Source organism: Salvia splendens, chromosome 1, assembly GCF_004379255.2.
Source record: "Salvia splendens isolate huo1 chromosome 1, SspV2, whole genome shotgun sequence".
In the NCBI taxonomy this organism is placed as follows: Eukaryota; Viridiplantae; Streptophyta; class Magnoliopsida; order Lamiales; family Lamiaceae; genus Salvia; species Salvia splendens.
In genome coordinates, this window is record NC_056032.1 from 10,523,903 (window position 1) to 10,547,604 (window position 23,702).

Consider the following 23,702-nt stretch of genomic DNA (forward strand, 5'->3'; position numbering starts at 1 on the left):
AAGAAGCAGTTGCAACGACTGATCTTACTCTTCCTATAAGTATGCTGCAAGCCACAGAGATCATTTGAGAGAGAAGCTCCATATCTGGATGAATACACTTGCAATTTGTGCTATGTGCTCTCGAAGCGAGACGACTTCGAGCGAGATTGAGGGAGAGGAATGAGTGTTCATAGTTCCCGTGTGTATTCGATATGAGAGTGTTCTTCTTCATTGTATCCATTGATCATCAATGAATTCTTTCTCATTTTGTCCGTGGACGTAGGCTTATGCCGAACCACGTTATATCCTCGTGTTCTTGAATCGTTTTGATCTTGCTCCGATCTTGATTTCCAAAATGCATCTTGTTCTATTTTTTATTATAGAAAATAATTTATCTTTCTATATGCTTTTTTTCCTTTTGAATTTGTTATTTTTGAAAAGGTATATTTTAAAAAAAAAAGATAAATAGATGACTACTTTATCCCCTGGAGATGGAGATGCTTTTAGAAATAGAAACCGCAAGATGAAGTTTCCCACTCATCCAAGGTTGAAAAAACACTTGTGAGCAAAAGATTTTGTCATTTTCTGGGTATATCAAGTCTATTAAATGTTGTTAGAGTTTTGCAGTGAGAGATTGCAAATTAAATAAATTCCCAAAATTGAATCTATTTAGTAATTGTACGATTAAACTAATTCATGTATAATGCAAGTTGTTTGCTAGAAATGCTTTTAAATTACAAAATAGAATAAATGCTAAAATGTGAATTCTACGAACTAGAGTCATCTTGATTGATTTTCTAAAGAATCTTCGGTTGCTTTCTATCCAACATGAATCATTGTATTCATAAAAAAAAATCGATTTGTTTTCCGAACTCCTTATTCAATTTTTTTGTGGGCAAAACTTATCAAAATATTCACTGGCTAGAATAAAAGAGAGACATTATTTTAAGCTACACGGAGAAGGAGATGAATAATTTTATTTTATGAAATTAACTTGAAATTTTTGAATTTCTCTTGTAGAAATTTTCAAAATTTCAAGTAGTGAATTAGGGTTTCTGTCTTATGTAGTCCCATTTTTATAAAGTTATGTTGTTTTGTTTAGAGTCTTAAATGATTGAAGATTTTAGTTTATTTCGATGAGATTGATGAATTAATAATTTGTACTAATATTTATGCGAAATTTTATTTACATATTTTTTATGGTGGTAATGTTGTTTAACTATTAAACCATTTATGTTTTTAGTAATAGTATGTTATTGATGCGTGTTTGCAGAATTTTTGTATTGGATATTTAAAATATTTTGATTTATACATTAATAAATATTCGATTCAATCGATCAATATTTAATTAATAAAATTTAATACAAATATGATTCGCACTTCATTAATTAAATAAGCTTTTATTGTTTTTTTAATGTATATAATGTAGTGCATGGAAAATTTAACTAATTTTTATGTTTGATACGAACTAATTTAATCTAAAATTTTATCCAAAATGATCAGCAGCCATGTGTATGATTTATGAACTAGAAGGGCTGCACACAATTCATGATGGTAATTGAAACCTCTCATTTTGACTTTACCAAGAAAATTAAGATTATGGCAATTGACACGCTTCACCGTCTTAACCCATCACACCTCCGATTCTCTTCCATTACACATACAAATTTTTCTCATTTTCCTTTCCCTACATTTTCTGACCATATCAAACAAAATCCTCGCCGCATCCGTTCTTTAATTCTTCTTCCACCAAATTCTAATCTTTTTCGTTTCCGCTTTAACAAATTTTCAAGGAACGGAGGGGCTGCTTATAATTCATAATGGTTCAGATTAAAGAGTTGTATCCTTTCTTTCCCTTTGTTTCCTATCTCTGCCTATGATCATTGCGTTTTTTTTGTGCATATTGTTGTGAATCCTGATGCAATTGCTTGATTTCCATGCTGTTAAAAAACAAGTTTTTTTCTAGGAAATTTCCGAAAGTTTTTATGTTTATTCGAATTTTCCAATGCATATTGTACTCTGTTTTTTCCTTGACCAACCCGCTTTTTCCTTACTGGGCTTGTGTTGCAGTCGGATTGTTATGCCGTTATCATTGGAAGAGGTAATTGCTACAAATATTTCAAGGAATTACAGCATTGGTATATATTTCTGATGTAATGCTCATTTGCAGCCTGTCTGATTATTTTGGTTTTTGGCAGTTTCAAGTAGCTCAGATGTACATGGTTATGAAAATGCAGCAACAGAACACCAATTCGACGGAAGGGGTGGAGGTGCTGGAGAACAAGCCTTTCGAAGACGACGAAATTGGAAAAGGCCAATACACTTTGAAAATTTATAGGCTGCAAAGGTAGTTTTTGTTGCTATTTGCATACTTTAAATTCCTTCAACTGCTTTGTTAGGATTGTGTTTCTATCTAAATGCTGTTTATCATCTTCCTCTGTATTTAATGTTATTGTTTATTTTGGCAGTGGATTATGGGTTTATTTACTTTAATCTGTTATTTTCAGCAAAGCTCCTACTTGGCTCTCTAAATTTGCCCCGGCCGATGCTCTTGTGATGCAAGAGGAAGCTTGGAATGCATATCCAAGGTGTAAATCAGGTTTGTTCTCTCTATCTATCCATGTTATCATCTGAATATTTATTTGAGTTGTCTTTTGTCTTAAAATGTTTTCATCGTTGTTCATTTCATGGTGCGAATCTCAATCCAACTCGAGCAGTCATCAAGGTAAATGAATGATGTATGTTGTTTGATTTTCTATTTACAGGCGATCTTCCTGGATTGTGATAATAGTTTTTTGGGTTTTTGATGTATTTCAGTGCTTGTATTTCACAAGGTTTATTCTTACTATAGAAACCATTCACGCAGCTGACTGCGGTCTATCTGAAAATGTAAGTTATACTCCACTGGATCATGATGTAGGTGTTTCCATGAGCGAAGTTGTAATTCATTTTCCTTTTGGTTAGGTGCATGGCCTCACTAAAGAGCAATTGGCAATTAGGCAGGTGGAGACCCTTGACATAGCTTCAGATTCCAGAGATTATTGGAGCTATATAATTGGGCCTAGCAATTTCGATTTTTCTCAGTTTCAATCAGCTCGAACTGGCCGTGGTCCATTATTAGATGGATGGCAGGTTGGTGTCTCCTCTTCATTTACCTGGAACAAACAAAAGTTGTGGGTGTCCTGTTTTTTCTATCTTCATTTACCTGGAATGAACCAAATATTGCCCATTCTTCTGAAAAATGTCTATGAGTTCCTTTGGTTATCTATGACGCTGAAATTAGTTGGATGGTATTCCTGGATGCTTTCAAAACAAATAATATTATGTTACTTGTAGTTGTCAATTGTCATACAATCCAGAAAATTCAAATTAAATTTAACAGGTCTCTTGTTTCCTAATTGTGAGTGTCAGCATTAGAGCATTAAGTTTAACAGGTTTCTCGATGCCTAGTTCAGATTCAATATAACAGGTTCCATTGACTATTTCTGCAAATGATGTGTGGAAAAAAAAATCTGTAATAAATTCAAATTGATCATCAACTTTTACTGGCTCAAGCATGATAGAGTATTTGAAAATCAGTTAGGAATCGTTATCAAACTTTAGCGACTAAAGAATGAAGTCTATGTCCATGAAATTCCACTCAAAGGTATCTTATTGAAACAAATCATAGATATGGTAATGGTAGTACACATATTGGGCCAGATTTATTTCCTTTCAGGCTCTATATTAGACGAGAACTGCTTGGAGAAGATGCATTGACATGTATATGCTTTTGCTGTCTAATTTGCAATCTGCCCTAAATAAGGTTTTTCTTCAGCTTCATTACTTGATGTTTTCAGGAGCAATGTGATCCAGTTATGACAGCTTACAAGTTGGTTACAATAGATGTCCCGTACTGGGGCTTCGGCAGTAAACTTGAACAAGCTTTGCTTGCGGTATGATTTTTAGTAGGATAATATGTCAATGTTCTAGAGTAGGACAATTTTCACTAATCCTATGTTTCGTCTCACATTTATTTCATGCACATTACCGAAATGAGTATACTGTAAAAAGTAAATACTCATTGAAGTATGTATCATTTTCCCCCAAAGCACATTTTGATGGCATATACCTCGTAGGATAGCCATCCGTTTATACCACCTAGTTTAACTGAATGTTACAGCTATAGCATCAATGAAACTTTATGTATCGTATTTGCATTTGATCTTGTTTTCACATTATGTACTTACGGCCTTTGTCTGCTTAATATTTCAGGGTGAAAAGGCACTCTTTCTTGAAAGTCATAGAAATTGCTTCGGTTGGATTGATGAGTGGTTTGGGCTGAATGTTGATATGATGCGTGAACTCGAGAAACAAAGTGATTCTTCATTGAACGAGGTAAAACATGATTCAAAAATAAAGCATCAATTCTCACTTGAGGAAATGTTGCTGCTATCTACTCGTACATCTCTTCCCCTAGGAATTTAATAGTAGTCTATCCGTAGCTCTTCGTGTTGTCCTGAGTTACTGCTCACCCATATTCTTCCTTTCTATCAAAGTAAAAAAAAAAAAGAGCAACGAAATTTGTTATTTTATCGTCTTTTATTCCGATCCCTGTGCCGTGTTACCAAACGTTTGGTGTCCCTTATACCACTTCAAACGACATGATTGTTTTTATTTGAAGATGAACTTTGTGTAACAACTAATGCCAGATATTTTAAATTCTCGTGCTAATGCAGAAACTAGGTAGGCCTGGTCTAGTTGAAAACGGGGTGGAATCAGATGGTAGACTAGAAGGTGCTGGTGCTAAGGATCTCGTAAGAGTTCCTGAATCCTAGATATCATGCTTCTGATCTTGCTCAGTTACGTTAGTTCTCGTCTCGTGAAGACATCGGGGCATGTTCGACTGTAGAAGACTCTAGGCATAGATCAACACGTGAAAAGGTCAAATTCCTTCTACCTCTTATTTTTGGTTAGAAGCTGGAACACAAATTTTGACATCTGATAACAAAAGCTGCTGCTGCTTTGATGCATTTAGATTATTTGAATCGTATCCTAGTTGTAATTTATTCTTTTGTTCAAATTGTTAATAAGTATAGTAATGTTATCTCGTGTACTTAATTGATTTAGACTATCATATACTGGTTAATCGTTCAATGTTTAGGGGCTGTTTAAGAGAGATAGTTAACAATTTTAGTAAAAAGATAAGTTTAAACAAGAGTTACATATCTTATTCCAATGATCAAATGGTTACTTCAAATCATGATTTCTAAAATGATGCAATCTTCTATTCCACGCAAATTCCCTAATAAGTATCCACAAGTTTATGAAAATGCTTTCTTTCTTAGTCCGGGTCAGAAAAGCCGGCTAGGGCGAGCTTTCTGCATACGGGGTCTCACCATGGGGATCATCGAGCTGTTTGTTGTGTCTGACGCCGGCTAAGGCAACGACATACACTAAAACTAAGATGATGAGGATGATAACGTTGGTGATTGAGACTCTTCTCCAGCTCGTCTTGAGGCTGGCTAATACGCCTGCCTTGCATGAGCCGCAGCTGTAGCATAGCATATGCAGCTCGTTGCTCCACTGTGCACAGTCAGGGTCCGTTCCAGTCAGCCCTCCGCCCGTGATCCAGAATGTCTCGTTCATGTATGTGTACCCACACGACGTTGGTGGCTTGCAGCATCCCGACTACGTACAATTTTCAAAATTCATGTTAATATTAATCATAAAGAAATAAATTATGGATTTTCATTCTCAGAGAGGCCACCAAACGTCAGTATCTGATCAAACATTTATCAGCACATCAAAAACTATAGAGAGCAGTTTGTAAGTTTATTCATGTATTGCTAGTTAAATTCTACTACTAAATCCTAATGCACGACCAAATAACCAATCATACGGAGATTATTTTTATATCGTTTTGGTTCATATGAATACAAATGTCATTTTAAGATCGTTTTAGTTCATACGATCTTATACCTTTCATATAAAATAAAACAATCTAAAAATGACTTCTATCTTAGCAAGAAATGATCTCTGTAGGATTTAATTATGCATATATCATCATGACCATTAGCACTTGTTTTTTTACGCTAAAAAGAAAGAAATTAAAACACCTGCATATTGCAACATAAATAAATCAGAGAGATAGTTAAACTTACCAACTTTTTCGAAACAAATGAATAAAGATTTTTATAGTGGACTGGGAATAAAGCGTGAGAAATAAAAAAGTAAATGAAGAAAAAATGTAAAAAGGTTATTTCACTATGTTGTTTGTCCCTTTTGCCTCATTTGGAAGAACAAGCAATAAAAAAGAGTAAAAGAAACACTACTTTTTTATATTCTGCAGCCACAGAGGTTAAAAGAAAAAGGGTTCATCACCATTCAAGAGAGAGATTTATGCAAAACCCAATAGCTCCTACACGTTTGTGTAACTTGTATTGATGAACTAAGAAATGGTATATATATACTCCATTATTTTCACAAAAATTAGATTACTATTGATAATCAAGACTCTGATGATTAACGATCTTACTATGAGTAATTTTTATTGCCCCAATTTGGTCAAGCATTAATAGATGTAAGCAAATTCAAGTTGGTCTTTTAAAAAAATAAACCTTAATCAACTAGATCTAGGATGTGTGTTATATTTAGATTCTCAATTCACATAAAGCATGATTTGCAATTCGTTCGAATCTGTGTGCTTGACACAAATGAACTGACCAATTGGGAAAGGCACTTTAATTGTTTAGATTCTTAAAAAAATAAAGCATTTCTACTTTCATTGAATCAAATAAAAAAATTAAGTGACACAAAAGTGCAACCACCACAATGACACTCTAAATTTTAAAATAATAATATAATCATCAGATATATAGCTCACCAATTTCCTTATGGAAGTACTCCTCATTTGGTTATGAATTTGATTGTAGGTTATATCCATATTCCCAATTAGGGGTCATTTCTTAATTGGTAAGCTTTCGCATGTTAGACCAACCAAAATGAAATGAAACCGAGGATAAGTTAATTTATCAAATAAAAAGATCGGGGGGGGGGGGGGGGGGGGGGGCACTTAATCAACAATCAAATGCGTATAGCATAATTTTACTTCAGCTTCTCAATTATGGCTTTAGTAGTAACTTACATATAAAATATTTCCTCTAAAATTTCTCTAGATCATTTATATTTCACGTGTCATATACTAATAGTTTATGAATAAAATATTTATATACTTATGAATTACTTACCTCAATGGGGGTGAGTCTCCTGAGGTAGAAGAGCTCGGGCGACTCGGGAAAACCTCCGACGTATCTATGCAGCTTGCGGCAAACGTGCGAGGCCCGAATGCAGTCGCTGATCTTGGCCCAGTAAACGGGAGAGGAAACCCGGTCGGCGAGCCAACCGGAGTAACTTCATGCAATCGGTGCTGCTTGTGCCGCAAGCTGCATAGACACGTGCGAGGCCCGAATGCAGGCGCCCGCGATGCCCGCCAGCGACACCACCATGACGGCGATGCCGATCAGGATTAGCGGCCACTGGAGGAACTTCATGCAGTCGGTGCTGCTTGCGCGGCTGCTCAGCCATACGCCACTGTGATAGACCCTATCAAGATCTATCAATGAAAGCACCAATTGATAGGATGTTGTATCCTATCGATCAGCAATAGAGCACTCGAACGATTACGAAGAAGAAGATAAACCCTAGTTGAAGTGCTAGGGGGCGATTTCCGCCAGAACTGGAATGAGAATAAGTTTATACTTTATTTCTCCATGACTCAAAATACTATGGAATTCTATTATTTATAGAATTCCATGACTAATAGTATCTTGCAACTAAAGCAACATACTTAAATAAAAAGATTGCATAAGATATAGAAAGGATCGTAGGAAGATATGCAAATCATAACTAAATGGAGATGTAGTCTTTGTATCTTGGGAGCTTCGATCCCGTGCATCTCTCGTTCCATGGACTGGTCCGGGTTGCATCGTGCGGACGTTGAGTCCCTATCAACTCCCCCACCGATGAAAATCGCCTTGCCCTCAAGGCGGAGGTTAGGAAAATGCTGCAACAGTGAGTGTTAACCGATACAAGGCGAATTACGGACATGGGGAAGATTACTTCTTTACTGTTGTTTTATTCATTGTACAAGAAACTCCTCTTATAGAGGTTGATACATTGGTATACAAGGAATATTTCTAATTTACGCTAATTATGCTGTCAATATTCTAAATTGATTCCCCAAATTATCTTAATTGATTTGGTGAAATCTTTCCATTCTAACACTCCCCCTCAAGCTTAGTAGTGGGATCACCAATACTTAGCTTGCCCAACGCAAAACTCCGCGTACTGACTGTTTTTGTGAGAATGTCCGCCAACTGATCCTCTGACCTCACAAATGGAAATTCCACGATTCATTTCTCAATTTTCTCCTTGATGAAGTGTTTGTCGACTTCCCGTGTTTGGTTCTGTCATGCTGCACCGGATTTTCAGCGATGCTTATTGCCGCCTTATTGTCGCAATACAGTTGGCTCTTCTGAGGGTGAAAACCAATTTCTGTCATCAACCTTCTTAGCCTAAGTAACTCCGTCAATCCACTCTTGATCCCTCTGAACTCTGCCTCCGCACTAGATAGTGCCACCACCTTCTGTTTCTTAATGCTTCTCCAAGTCACCAAGTTCCCTCCAACGAAGGTGAAGTAGCCGGAGGTGGACCGCCTATCTATTGGGTTATCGGCCCAGTCCGCATCTGTGTATCCACTTATCTCTAGATGTCCTTCCTTCTTGAACAACACTCCATGACCAACGGTTCCTTTCAAGTACTTCACAATTCTCAACGCGACTTCCATATGATCAGTCTGTGGTGAATGCATTAACTGACTCACAACTCCGACTGCGTAGGCGATATCTGGTCTAGTATGGGAAAGATAAATGAGCTTCCCAACTAAACGCTGATACCTATCACGATCTTCCAGCTCAGCACCTTCCACTATCCTCAGCCCATGATTCACCCCAATTGGAGTGTCAGGGGGCTTGCAATCTAACAGCCCAGTTTCAGCAAGGACGTCAAGAATATATTTCTTCTGCCTCAAAAATATTCCTCCTTTGGATCTCAACACTTCGATCCCTAAGAAGTATTTGAGGTCGCCCAGGTCTTTCATCTCGAATCCCTTAAACAAACTATCTCTCAGCTTCTTGATTTCTTCTGCATCATTACCAGTAATAATCATAACATCTACGTAAATGATCAGACAAGTTACCTTCCCTTCTTGCCTTTTGATGAACAATGTATGGTCCGAGTGACTCTGGTGGAATCCATACGAAACCATAGCATCAGTGAACCTCCCGAACCATACTCTCGGTGATTGTTTCAACCCATACAAGGTCTTCTTCAAATGGCCGACTTCTCCCTTTCCGAATCCCTGTGTGAAACCCGGTGGTGCCTCCATATATACCCTCTTCTTCAATTCTCCATGTAGAAAGGCGTTCGTGACGTCGAACTGGTAAAGCGGGCAGTCTTGATTAGCTGCAATCGAAAGAAGAACTCTTATTGTGTTCATCTTTGCGACTGGCGATAAGGTCTCTGCGTAGTCCATCCCATATGTCTGAGTATACCCATTTGCTACCATCCGTGCTTTATACATTTCAATGGATCCGTCTGGTCTCCTTTTAATTGTGAACACCCATCTGCAACCAATTGGCCTCACTTCCTCTGGCAACTTACTCTTATCCCACGTCTAATTTCGAGCTAGGGCATCCATTTCCTTCTGCATGGCTACCCTCCAGTGTTTGTGCCGCATAGCTTCTTCGACTGAATATGGTATCTCTTCCTCCTCACATAGCGCAGCGTCAAATGCTCGTGCCATGTTCGACAAATGACTGGTGGCACTATTTGCTACAGCATAGCGTGTATTCTTCCCAATCTTTTCCGGGGAATACCTTTTTGGTGGAACTCCTCTATTCGCCCGTGGTGGCAATATGTACCGCCCGGTATCTTCATCAACTGTATTCTCCTCTGTTCTGGAGATGTTGTCGGCAACTCCTTGCGACTCATCACCCCCTGCCTCATTACTACCAGATCCATGTGAGTTAGCAGTATCGGAATCGGGGAGAATCTTGACCCGGGGCACTGAGTTGGCTGGGCTGTTCCACTGAGACCTGCTCGGTGGTTCCGACAACCTCCTCGGGTGGGTCCGCAGCGAGGTAGCTTGGTAATGGCAACCAACTTAGTGGGTCACTATTTATGCTCTCCCCCTCTCTCCTATCACTCTCCCCCTGACCACTAAGGTGGTGGAAAAAAATATTCTGATTCCAAGAAATTGCAATTCATCGTGACATGGATTCGTTTGGTTTTGGGGTCATAGCAACGGTACCCCTTTTGACTCACCCCATACCCCACAAAAACACATTTCACAGCACATGGCGAGAGTTTGGTCCGTTCATGTTTTGGAATATGGACAAAAACTGAGCTTCCAAAAATTCTAGGTCGGAAGGTGAAAGGTTGTGGAACTTTAGCTTGTGTCGAGAGGACTTCCAGAGGGGTTTTAAACTTCAATGTTCGGGTAGGCAAACGGTTTACTAGGTAAGCTGCAGTGGCTAAAGCTTCAGGCCAGAAATGTTTTGGTGTTTGGGATTCAAGGAGCATTGCTCTGGTCATTTCAAGGAGGAGACGGTTTTTTCTTTCTGCCACACCGTTCTGTTCCGGTGTGTGAGGACAGGTGGTTTGATGAAACATCCCATTATCCCTACAAAAGGCTTTCATACCCGAGTTGACAAACTCCCCCCCATTGTCAGACCGAAGAGTTTGGATATTTTTTTGGTACTGATTTTGTACAAGTTTACAAAAGTGTATAAATGAGACACAACTTCGGACTTATGCTTCATAAAATAAACTCATACCATACGAGTGCAATCATCCACAAAAAGCAAGAAATATCAAAATCCTTGACCCCCCACCACTGGTGCGGGTCCCCATATATCAGAATGCACCAAAGAAAACAACGCCTCAACCCGTGTATTACTTAACTGGTAAGATTGTCTACGGCTTTTGGCCAAGATACAAGTTTCACAATGCAAATTTTGGGAAAAACTGGGAAACAACAAATGTAAATAACTTGCAGAAGGATGACCTAGGCGACGATGCCACAACCAAGCCTCTCGATTTGCAGACCCGTGAGTCAGCAACGCGGTTCCTTTTTGAGCTATCTCGTCGACGTAGTACAACCCATCCTTCTCAGTGCCACGTCCAATAATCTCCTTCGTCCTGATATCCTTCAGTAGACAAAAATTGGGCTGCATTAGTAAGGAGTAATTAAGTTCTCGGGTGACATGACTAATCGACAATAGCTTATGTGATAGAGACGGGACATAGAGACAGTTTGACAATTTTAATGTCGATGATATATTTACTGTCCCGGCTCCTTCAACATTCGACACTTCTCCACTGGCTGTTTGAACATATGCCTTTCTGGGTTTCATGGGTTCAGTGATGCCGGAGGCATCATAGGTCATTGTATCCGTTGCCCCACAATCAAAGATCCATCTCTCATTTTTTTCCTCACAAGAAGATACTGCACACGCAGTTGACAAATTTCCGAGTATTTCAAAGCGATTCTTACAAGAAATAAGTTCAACACCATCTCCTTTTTGACAAATTGGGGTATTACTTTTATTTTCGAAAGTATTGGGGTCGAATTGGGAGGTTTGCATAGTTGAGGGATCTGGAGGTAAACCATGGGGTGCAATATATGTGGTTTGAAAACTGGAGGGACTTGATTGCAAAAATGCATCAAGCCATAATTTCTTACCTCCCGTCTGCGCCGTTTCCTCATTTGCCCGACTTGCCATATTCGCACTTGCGATTCCTCCTCCATCGGTCGCCGGACGCCACTGTTGCCTCGGGTTGATGCGGCCTCGGTGTTTCCCCCGACGGCGGCGGGCGTTCCGTCTCCAGCCACCGACACGGATACCCAACCGTCGCCTCTGCCTGGTGCCGGTTGTCCTCCTCTGCTTGGGTTCGGGGGCGGTGGCCGGCCGTATTTAGCTTCCCACCACTCCGGGAAACCCACGACTTCGAAGCAGGTCTCCTTGGTGTGTTTCTTCCGGCCACACACCGAACACACCATCTTGGATCTGTCTTCCTCCATCCGTCGATTCCAGCCATTACCGCCGCCTCCACCGCTCCTTTGCGATTGGGGCGGACTACTTCGCACCGCTAGGCCGGCACCTATTCCCGGTAGTGTACTTTTCTCCTCGTTGTAGGCCGGTTGGAGGACGCTCATCCGTGCATCCTCCCTCTTTATCGCAGCGTACGCCTCATCGAGAGAGGGAAACGGTTCCATCTTGAGAATTTCCCTCTTTGTATTTTCATACTTGTCGTCTAGGGCAGTGAGTAATTGATACACTCTATCCTCTTGTGTACGCTTGTCGTAGATCTCGACATCCTCCTGATACTTCATCGGATTTGGTGACTTTTGGTCGATCGCTAGCCATAGTTCCTGTAATTGTGTCCAAATCTCCTCTAATGTTTCTCCTTTCTGTTTCAGAGTAGTTGCTCGGCAGCGGAGGTCGTAGACCTGTATTTTGTCCCTTCCGCTGGAGTACGTCACGGCTAGGCTCTTCCACACTTCCCTGGTTGTTGCGTGTTTGGATATTCGGCTTACGATCTTTGGTTCAATGTTTTGAACCAACCACGTGAAGACACAATGATCCGCCTGTTGCCACCGTGCAAAGGTCGGATCTGTCTTCGGTGGAGGAGAAGGATGCCCGGTGAGGTGGGAGATCATTCCCCTGCCACTGATGGCTCTCTCTATCAATACTAGCCACAGCGAGTAGTTTTCGTTGTTCAGTTTGTAGTCGATGTCCAATGGTTTGGTGTCTACCACGATCTCCTGTGGTGGGTTATGTTGTTGGTTGATTGGATCTGTTGTGTTTGACATGGCAAAACTGTTGCGCATGAAGTTTGCAAACATCGTTGCAAACTCCTCTGTCTCCTTTCTGTCGGTAACGATTTGTCTGGTTTCATCAGATTCTGACATCCTTTTACTGGTTTTTCACAGGTTTTGGTTACAATTGGTTGGGAAAGGTATAGATGATGATGAAATTTCTCTGAGTCACAGGAAGAAATCCCGCTCTGATACCATGTTAACCGATACAAGGAGAATTACGGACATGGGGAAGATTACTTCTTTACTGTTGTTTTATTCATTGTACAAGAAACTCCTCTTATAGAGTTTGATACATTGGTATACAAGGAATATTTCTAATTTACGCTAATTATGCTATCAATATTCTAAATTGATTCCCCAAATTATCTTAATTGATTGGTGAAATCTTTCCATTCTAACAGTGAGTCCGTCGGCTCCAAACATGGATGGGCAGATGAGCTGGACGACCAATAAATATTCCATTGGACGTTAAATCTGTTATCGGAGGGGATACGAAGGCCTCATCTCTTCTCTTCCAATCAGTACTCATTGTCGAAGAATATGGCAGTCTTCTGAAATCAACAAGACCCTCGAACAATGGGATGCAAGCCAACACATCTAGTACACCTTCCAGTGCCTCCATAGACAGCGAAACCGCGATCAACCAAGCACAACCCCGTTAGGCCTACTTCTCTAGCCACCGTTGAAAAATGGGCTCCGAGGTCTAGGGGAATATGATCCACAAACACCCTTGGCTGCAACGTTAACAACTTTGAATGTGGTAGACTATGTTGATCCATGGTGAAGGAAACAACACTTTGGTGTGAGACCAAAGCCATGCTCGTTAGCAAATTCACTCTCAAAATAGGCATCGATGCCCTTCCATAATTGCTATTATTGTACCCCATAAGGACCTCCTTCCAACCGAATTTCTTCACAATTGGTGCATCGACACAGTAACATGGCAATAGGATATTTGAGTCTTGTTTGGGGAATAGCATTGCTCGATCAAATGTGGCATCGATAGTGATCCCTGATATAGATCCAGAGTTCGTTGCAATTCCAACCCTTTCAACCTCCCGTTGCGACACAACTGAAGTAACATTCGATGCCAAGTTGGGATCAAGAACAAGTGCAACATCTTTTCTCTTTGACCCTGTAAGTTCGAAATCAAGTGCCAACTCATCGCCTTCCATAGTAGTTGATTCCTCTGAAACAATAGTAGTAGCTAGTCCATTAGCCACACCTACCTCCAAAGAACTCTCAGGACCCTCTAAGTTCGCAACCGGGGTGACGTAACTAAGAAGCTTATTACACATCGGAAGCACATGTGCGTCAACACAAGAATGACATGTAGCATCCAATATCAGTTCTCCGATGTTAACGGGTTCCATGGTGTTAACATCACCGAAAATTCCTTGAATATGTCGAGCAGCATGCTGCCAATTATCCTCGTCCACGTTCCAACTTGAGATTTGCAACTCATCTTCCACACTCAAACATCCCAATTTAGAGTATGAATTAGAGCAGGCAACATGGTTAACATGATCAAAATCATTTAGTTTATCTATCACCACAGAAACCTCAGGCTGCCCAAATTTATATGCAATATCAGCAGCGATATCCCCATCAACTACACCCTGACTAATTGCTTCCCAATTCTCAGAATATTGTGAAACCTCATCCTTGATTAATTCTGGAGCAAAGTGCTTACGAACTGCAAACAAGAAATCCTCCCATGAGCTATTACCGTTATTTTTCTGATAATAATGAAATAAATTTAACGCCGGTTGTTCAATAATTTTTTCAACCACGGCCAAGCGAACTGATTCTTCAGTTAGAAAACAATTGAAATAGTCTTGAATACCAAAAATCCAACCTAATGGGTCATCTCCGTTGAAGAGAGATGCTTCAATTCGAACATGGGTGGGGACAAATTCTCCAGTGGTGCGTGACGGTGGAGGTCTCCAAGTCCAAGTTGATGAAGCGACCTTTGGCTGCGGCGGTTGGACTACCGAGTTGCTGCTGCCGGAGGGAAGTGCGCGAAGTTGACTGTTCACATCGGGTGGCCGAGTATGCCACGTTGAAAGTTGAGGCGAGCGCGTGTCGAGGCTGATCGACGCTTCCTCGGTCAGCGAGTGCTGCCCAAACTTTGCTAAAAATTTGCCATGAGATTGAGATGCTGCTGTAATTCCACGAGCAAATCCTTGACATCCTGGAGTGCATGTTGTTGTGATTCCTCGAGAAGAGGCATGGTATGTAGAGAAAAATCTGGGTGCAATGAGTTTGTGACAGATTGTAGGATGATTTGTGTGAACTGGCGTGAGGAAGATTGATGGATTTTGAGAGATCAATTTTGATGGAGGAAGAGTAATCAATGAGAACACCAATTGATAGATCCTATCAAGATCTATTAATGAAAGCACCAATTGATAAGATGTTGTATCCTATCGATCAGCAATAAAGCACTCGAACGATTACGAAAAATAAGATAAACCCTAGTTGAAGTGCTAGGGGGCGATTTCTACCAGAACCGGAATGAGAATAAGTTTATACTTTATTTCTCAATGACTCAAAATACTATTATTTATAGAATTCCATGACTAATAGTATCTTGCAACTAAAGCAACACACTTAAATAAAAAGATTGCATAAGATATAGAAATGATCATAGGAAGATATGCAAATCATAACTAAATGGAGATGTAGTCTTTGTATCTTGAGAGCTTCGATCCCGTGCATCTCTCGTTCCATGGACTGGTCCGGGTTGCATCGTGCGGACGTTGAGTCCCTATCACACCGCCTATGATCGGAAGGGAGAGGAGGAAGCTCAGGAAGTTGAGGAATCCGATTAAGTTGTTGCTCTTTGCCATATAGTAGTAGTATCCTTTTTTCTGTTTTTTTTTTTGCAAATGATATATAAAGGAAGGGATATATAGGAATGTGGAAAGACCACTTTTTATGGTTTTCACTTTATGATTTTATTTTATTCATTTATGTTAAATTCTAAAAATTATTTTTTCTTTCCAAATAAAAATATACCACATAAATATATTTCAATATTGTACAAGAACACTGTTCTATGTTTCTATTTTGATAGTCTACTCATGTGTGGAGGTAGGCTTGCACAAGGGTCGGAACCCGCCGGTTCCGGGCCCGAACCGGCGGGTCAAGGGTCGGAAAATCCGCGAACCTGAACCGGCCCGCCTAGCTCCCGGCGGTTCCGGTTCAGGTTCAAAAAACCGGCGGGTTACGCGCCGGTTCAAAACCGCCGGTTTTCGGCTCGAACCGCCGGTTCCGGGCCCGAACCGGCGGGTTGACGAATTTTTTTTTTTTTTTTTGCATTTTTCAACTTTTCAATTTTAATCAAATTACATTACACTTTTCAAGTTTGCTTTTGTATGCAATGTGAGTAAATAAAATTGAAAAAAATACGTCTAAAGTTGCAATTTTATTGAAATTGCATGTTTACAAATTACACGTTACAAGTTACAACAATTACAAATTGAAAACATATGGCGGTCTTGAATTCTTAAACAAAATTTAAATACAAATGAGACTACTAGTGAAGAACTAATTACAAATGACAAGAAACGACGTTGAAGTTCTTAAACGTATAAGTGTATTATATATATACTCTTAACCGGCGAAGAAGATCTTTCTACATAACTAAATTAAGGACACCTTTAGCAATTCAACTTTAAATGTTGAGTTTCGTCTAACAATCAACAATTATAGTAGAATTGTCAAAAGTTTCCCTCATTTAGCCGTATAGAGAAATATACTTCATCGACTAGAGTATATACAAATACAATTATGTAATTGTATTTGCATATTTTTAAAGTAGGAATTAATGGGAAAAAAAAGAAATAAAAGAAAAAGGACTTGAGCTCAACTTAAATTAAAAATTTAAGTTGAGGTGCCTACGTATCCCAATTGCTCATTTGCATTAGGGAATCAAAGTCCACGTAGTTCTCTTACCTTACTTACCTATTTGGTTTGGCCGGCGGCGGTTGACGGTTGGCCTAATCTTCATCCCCGGTGAATTCATCTTGTGATCCCTCTTGACGATCATTCCAATCATTTTCTTGTTCTCGGACGTCAGCTTTGGCCCAATCATCAAGTAACATCACGGCTTCCATATTTTTCGCCGAGAGCTTACTTCTTGATTCATCCAAAACGCGCGAGCCAACACTAAAAGCGGACTCGACGGCGACGGTGGAAGCCGGAACAGAAAAAATCTCCTTGGCCATTGAAGCAAGGATGGGAAAATCTTTCTCGTGGGTTCCCCACCAATCGAGGACGTCGATTTGGGCGGGAGGAGTAGGACCTTCATCACCAAAGGAAAAGAGTGATTCAAAATATAAATCTAATTCACTGACCATACCTGAGGACCTTCCGCCGGTGCTGTAGTTGTATAGGTCGGCTAGTTGGGATTGCGCGTCGGGGTCATCATAATCGGCTTGAAATGCAAAGCCATAGTTATGTTGTGGAGGAGGGGGTCTTCTGACTTGGTGAGTGGTGTTATACTTGGTTTCATATTCGGTGTAGAGAGAGCGCAAGTTATACTCGAGGTTTTGTTGCACAACTGACCGGTCCGGGAGGTTTATTTGAAAGGTTTCTGACAGGTCGACTCCAAATTCGTCACTGGTATCGGATTGGATTGCTTGAAGGGGACCAAGATCAATTGAACTCAAATTGTTATAATAAAAATCTAAAATTCTAGAGGTACCTGCTAATTTCCATTTTGGATCCAATACCTTTGCAATCAAAAACACGTTAGGAATCTCACTGAAATACTTGAGCCATTTTTCAATCATATAATACAAAACGCACATTAACTCGGGAGAAGAGGAAGCATTTTTCATTGAAGTTTTAAAACCAAGGGATATGTACATGCAATGCTCCAAAACACGAACAGCAGTGCAATAATAAACACCCGACAATTCAACAGTAGCATTTTTGAAATATTTGAACAATTTAAATAAAGCCAAACTGTTATCCCAACAACTATGCGAAAGATATAAATCACGGTAGGGGTTAGTTCTATAAAAATCACATAAAGCATCTTTATGTGTCAAGGTAGAATTCAGACAATCATATGTCGAATTCCATCTATGAGACACATCTATAGTAAAATTCGTGTACCTGACATTCTTTTGATGGCAATATTTCTTCCATGCTTTGCCAATAGCTGGCTTTTGATGGATTAATCTAACTGCATTTCTAATAGGAGAGACATGCTTTTGCCATAATTCAAGGGCATCCTGTACACATAAATTTAAAATATGGCAAATGCATCTTTGATGAAAATACTTACCTCCAATTACCGGTGTACAAGCCGCAATCAAATCGGCAATACTTGCGGTGTTGGCAGTTGCATTATCAAAACCAATAGAAAATATCTTGTTGCATAGCTGAAACTCATTCAACACTTGTATAATCAAAGAAGCAATTTCTGGTGCAGTGTGTGGACTTTCAAATTCTCTAAAACCAATTAAACGCTTGTTCAAAGTCCAACTGTTGTCCACAAAGTGAACCGTAATACCCATGTATGAATGACGGTTAAAACAATCCGTCCAAACATCTGAGCAAATGTTCACCCTGTGGCCCATGTTAACTAAATAACGTGATAATTCTACCTTTTTCTCCAAGCACTGCCGAACGGTAGATCGTTGCACGGTCATTCGACCTATTCTTTTGATTGCTACATTCAACCCACTTTGCATAGTAACCTCAAAACTTTTGTCATCAAAAACATTAAAGGGCATATGCTTCATAGCCGCCCATCTAGTCATTGTATCATCAAAATTCTTTTTATCATATTTAAATAGAGGCGCACCTGACGAACCCGAGCCGGCGCCGGCGGGTTGGAAGTTTAGTTGGCTTTGGGTAGAGGCAGTGCCGCATTCTACCGGATGCTTTGCCACTAAATGGCGACGGAGGGTGCCATATCCACCACCGGCGGACCATTTGTACACTTTATCGCAATAGTTGCAATAAACATGAAAGTCCGAAGTCTCTTCTTGAGAGTTCGGATCGTGAGGACTTGGAATCACCACCGCCACCTTCTTGTAGTGTTTGATAAAAATGTCCGATTTCAAAGGTTTTGTCGTGTTAGTGGGTGCAGGGGGAGGCATCTCCTCATTTCCGCCGGTGCTAGAAGGAATACGAGAATGCGATCTATCCTCGTTGTTGTCCGAGTCCGACGATATAGTAACGTCGAACTCCTCATCTCCCCTACCCCCGCCTTGTTGCATTTCAGCAAGTAGCATGGCGGTCCTATGATCTTCTTCCATCTACAAATATTATGTACGTAGAAGTTAAAAGTATGAACGCAAAAAAAAATTAATGAAATTTTGTGCATGTGAATTGGAAAACAAATTTTTCATTACTTACTTGCATGCGTTCGGCTGCCAATCGGGAAACCTCGTCCATAACATCTCGACGACTAGGTCGTCGAGATTTTGAGGGACGCGTAGTGCTTTGATCTTGGGCTATTCCCTTGCCCCGATCACCACGTCCCGATCCACCACGAGAAGAAGACATATTGAATATATTGATAAATGAAAAGTAATATGGACTTGGAATAAAATATGTATGAAGTATAAAAGAAGTGGTAAATTATGAGCACAACAAATATAGTAGTGAGTAGAAAGTGTAGAATTAAACTTGCGCAATTAGAGAGAATGATGAGAGAATAGAGAAATGGAGATTGAGAATGAAATCCTTGTTAACACAAGAATGGGGTAAGGAAATATGAAGGAGAAGTGAGGTATTTATAGGAGTAAAATTGGAAGAAATAAAAAAAAAAAATTCAAATTTCAAACTTTCAAATTTTCGGCCGAACCGCCGGTTTACCGCCTGAACCGGCGGTTCAACCTCAAAACCGGCGGTTTTTCCACGAAACCGGCGGGTTGGTCCACGGTTTTCCGACACAAACCGCCGGTTTCTGACCTCACCTAGCCCCCTACGCCTGAAAAGCTTCCGGAACCGGCGGAAACCGGTCGGAACCGCCGGTTCAAACCGGCGGTTTTCCTCCAAAACCGGCGGTTTTCGCCCAAAAAACCGGCGAACCGCCGGTTCATACCTATCCCTACTTTGAACCCCTACGAACCCCTACGAACCCTAGCCGTTCGACCCTTTGAACCGGCGGTTCGAACCGCCGAACCGCCGGTTTTGAACCGCCGGTTCACGGTTCAAGTTATGCCCGAACCTGAACCGGCCCTTATGACCCTCCGACCCTTCAGCCGGTTCAACCCGCCGGTTCCGGGCCCGGTTCCGGTTCATGAACCGGCGGGCCCGAACCGGCTGTTAACCGGCGGGCCGGGCCGGATTGTGCATGCCTATGTGGAGGTTTGCACCAATCGGTTTCTTTTTTTATATTAAATAATCATATGTATTATTTTTAATTAAATTTAGTGAAATTATGTATTGAATTAATACTAGTAATGTCTAATCATAAATTATTAAATACTACTTATTAAATTGATTGTAAACTCTAATTATGGTTACTACGAATTACAAACCAATAAATAAACAAAAATTCAAGGTAACACCAAAATTTATGTCCTATCTTGATATATAAACAAAGACGTTAACTAGTCTTTACCTAATGACAATACTAATGATAATCAAAGTGTTCTATGGAATATTGCATAGCTCTTGTAACAATAGAATGAAGATATTCGTACTTTGATAGTATAAAAGTTATTTTGATGTAAAATTGAAATTTTATCTCTCTCAATTTCACCATTTCAATTTTATAATCAAAATAAATATTTTTTTTCTTTGCTTTTTCCACTTATTTCTCAAGCCTATTAAACTCGACAAAGTTACACAATTAAGCGAATGCCATTTGTACTGACTGAGATAACTGAACGAGATAATGCTACTACTGTAATAGTAGTATAGAATATTAAATGATTCTTCAAATATATGGAAAATAAGATTCAAGTTTATCAACTTTGGACCACATGAGCTAGAGCCCATTCACCAATAATGGGCTTTTGATTTAGGCAGATCACAATGTTACTATTTTGAAACTTTTGATTGGAAAAACGGAACGATCTATATATATGTAAATAAATATTAATACATCTAAATTTGTAGTGTGAGATTGACTTCACATGTAATACTAATGTTATACTTGCACACTTTTTGCAAGCTTAAATATGCAATTGACCTTCCAATTATGGGTTTATTAGTTGTGATACCATTTTTGCTTAAATATGCATTTGACCTTCCAATTAATTCTTAGTTGTGATTCCATTTTTTTTTCACTTGGAGCATCTTCAAAGAAAATGGTAAATGAAGAAGTAAAGAGAAATAACTACCATATTTACATCTTCTTCATAAAATTTCATGTTCCAATAAAAAGGGTATTTGATGAGGTATTTTACCTTCTTTTATTTTGAGAATGTATATTTACTTCTTCTTGATAGAAAAAGGTAAAAAAAATTAATTATTTTCTTTTCTTAGGATTCATTACTTTTTAAGAAAGTGTAGTTACATTTTTAAAAAGATAAATGAACAATATATGTTCTCAATTTACCTTTTCTCTTTAAAAATGCTCTAATACAAGTCTAGTTACATTTTAAAAAAGATAAATGAGAAGTCTTCTCAATTTACCTTTTCTCTTAGAAGATGATATGATACAAGTCTAGTTTCTTGGACATAACAACCCTCTATGCAACGAACTTGAGAAGTTAATAAACCATTTGTAACAAACGAAATAGATTTGTATGACTTGGATTTGAAATAGTCTATTTGATGTATTGACACCTAGCACTAACACCATTGTTAGTCCATTTTATTTTGTCATGTGGTAGACTGTAATTTATTTATGTCAGATCCAGGTGCCTATATAAGTTTTGATAATTCAATAGATATAATAATTGGAGTACTTGATCTCTATTAATCTAGATTCGATATAGTTTTAATCTAGTTCTCAAGAAGTCAGTACAATCCTTAATAACAACAATGTTCAACAAATGTACCATACTGTTTTTTTCTTGAGGACATGTTCTGCTTTTTATAAATAATGTTGAAATTGGAGATGTTAAACTAATCATACGCTAATAAAAATTTCCGTAATAACTTTAGAGCATCTGCAACGGTGAGCACAAGCTTTCTGTCCGTCCTTGCCACTGGCAAGGACACGCTTGTCCACCGCTGCGCTCTTGCCGCTGGTACGGACGTGCTCTTAGCTAAGAGAACGTCCGTGCCAGCGAACAAGGCGACGTGACGTGTTTCTATTGGCCGTTGACATTTTCTTTTTTTCTTTTTTTTTTAAAATCGAAAATAATACCAAAAATAAAAAAATATTTTTTGATTCCCAAAAAAATAGCCGTTTTTTTGAAAATTTTTTGAAAATTTTTATAAAAAATTTAATCCTAAAACCATCTATGAATACACACATTCATCATCCATTTGGACGAAATTTGGTCACTTATGAATTTAATTATGTAATTTTTAATTTTTAGGATTTTAATTACGTACTTTTTAAATTTTAGGATTTTAATTATGTAATTTTTATTTTTTAGGATTTTAATTATGTAATTTTTATTTTATTTGTAATTTGTAATATTATTCCGGATATTTTTAATGCATTTTAATTTTATGGAAATGTTTTTATTCAAATTGAATAATAGAATGGTGGGGCCCTTGTGCTCGTCCTTGCGGAAGAGCACGACTGTGGGTGTTGTGCTCTTGCCTAAGAGCAGGTAGAAAAAGTGGCCGGGCCCACAACCGTGCTCGTTGGCAAGAACACGGTTGTGGATGCTCTTAGAACTGATTTCATCAGCGAGTTATTGAAAATTGATACCGATCGAAAATGAAAAACATAATATTATTATTATTATTATTATTATTATTATTATTATTATTACTGAAAAAGAAAAGAATATTTATATGGAGTAGTATAAAACTGAAGTGAGTGGAAAAGCAAAAACAAGGACACTGACCTGAACTTGACGAATTGGGCGTCACAAATCACACCCATGTGCTGAAGTTCAACTAAGACAATCAGTCCAGTCCCACTTTCCATTCATAATCTTCCAAACAAATTTCCTAAATTACAGGTGATGTACAATAAATTGGTTCAGTTTTGCCTGGATGAATCGCATTCATTAATGCAAATATAAAAACCAAAGATCAGAAAAGTTTTGTTATGAGGAAACAATTATCAACGAATCCTGGAAATATTTCACTTATTTAGTTTCTTAAATCATTCATTCACTATACATTATTCGTAGTTTGTAAACACTTTTTACCTCATTTTGTACTTAAGGTAACAACTCACCATTTCTTCATTTAACAATTTAGACGAAAATAGAAAGTGCAAATATTTTAATGGTACGGAGGGAGTACCAATTTAAAGAAATGTTCATTCAAAACCATGTAAATCAAAATTATATCCCTATGTACATTGTTCTCTTTTTCTTTCTCGTCATTCATAAATTTTTTTATAAACTCTAATTCCTCTGCTTTATAACATACAAAACCACTAATTTATATACTCCCCTTAATAGTAATTTTTTCTTTTCTATTTTATTTTCTTGAATAAAACTTCATTTTCTTTAATTTTGTAAAAAAACAAAACCTTATTTAGCAATGGACGGAGGAAGTATAATAAAAGAAAAAACAAAATCACGAGAAGGCAAAAGGAACAATTGCAAATTACGTAATAGTTGTAGGAAAAAAGAAATGGCCAAATATAATCAAATTTCATAAGCTAAACGACAACTATTGATGTCGTCTTATATCCTAAAAATTTTGTGTTAAACTTTATCTATAGTGAACTACACAAAATGGTACC

At 38.7% G+C, this 23,702-nt stretch overlaps 1 protein-coding gene and 1 pseudogene across 1 annotated transcript; one reads left to right on the forward strand and one right to left on the reverse strand.

The window, feature by feature from the left end:
- The first annotated feature begins 1,589 nt into the window (after positions 1-1,589).
- Positions 1,590-5,079, forward strand: LOC121799501 (phosphatidylinositol transfer protein 2-like). Its single transcript, XM_042198898.1, has 10 exons — positions 1,590-1,819; positions 2,050-2,080; positions 2,178-2,326; positions 2,487-2,578; positions 2,697-2,704; positions 2,797-2,868; positions 2,944-3,111; positions 3,819-3,914; positions 4,234-4,356; positions 4,698-5,079. The coding sequence occupies exons 1-10, from the start codon at positions 1,800-1,802 to the stop codon at positions 4,794-4,796; spliced, it is 858 nt and encodes a 285-aa protein (XP_042054832.1). The 5' UTR covers positions 1,590-1,799; the 3' UTR covers positions 4,797-5,079.
- Positions 5,080-5,312: 233 nt separating this feature from the next.
- On the reverse strand, positions 5,313-15,756 carry LOC121804987 (annotated as a pseudogene).
- Positions 15,757-23,702: the final 7,946 nt, after the last annotated feature.

What these genes read in the sequence shown, in the direction of transcription:
- LOC121799501 (XM_042198898.1), top strand. Translation starts at nt 1,800, where the DNA reads ATGGTTCAGATTAAAGAGTT. An exon ending in TGCCGTTATCATTGGAAGAG is followed by an intron (nt 2,081 to 2,177) that starts GTAATTGCTACA and finishes GGTTTTTGGCAG; the next exon opens with TTTCAAGTAGCTCAGATGTA. An exon ending in GTGATTCTTCATTGAACGAG is followed by an intron (nt 4,357 to 4,697) that starts GTAAAACATGAT and finishes GTGCTAATGCAG; the next exon opens with AAACTAGGTAGGCCTGGTCT.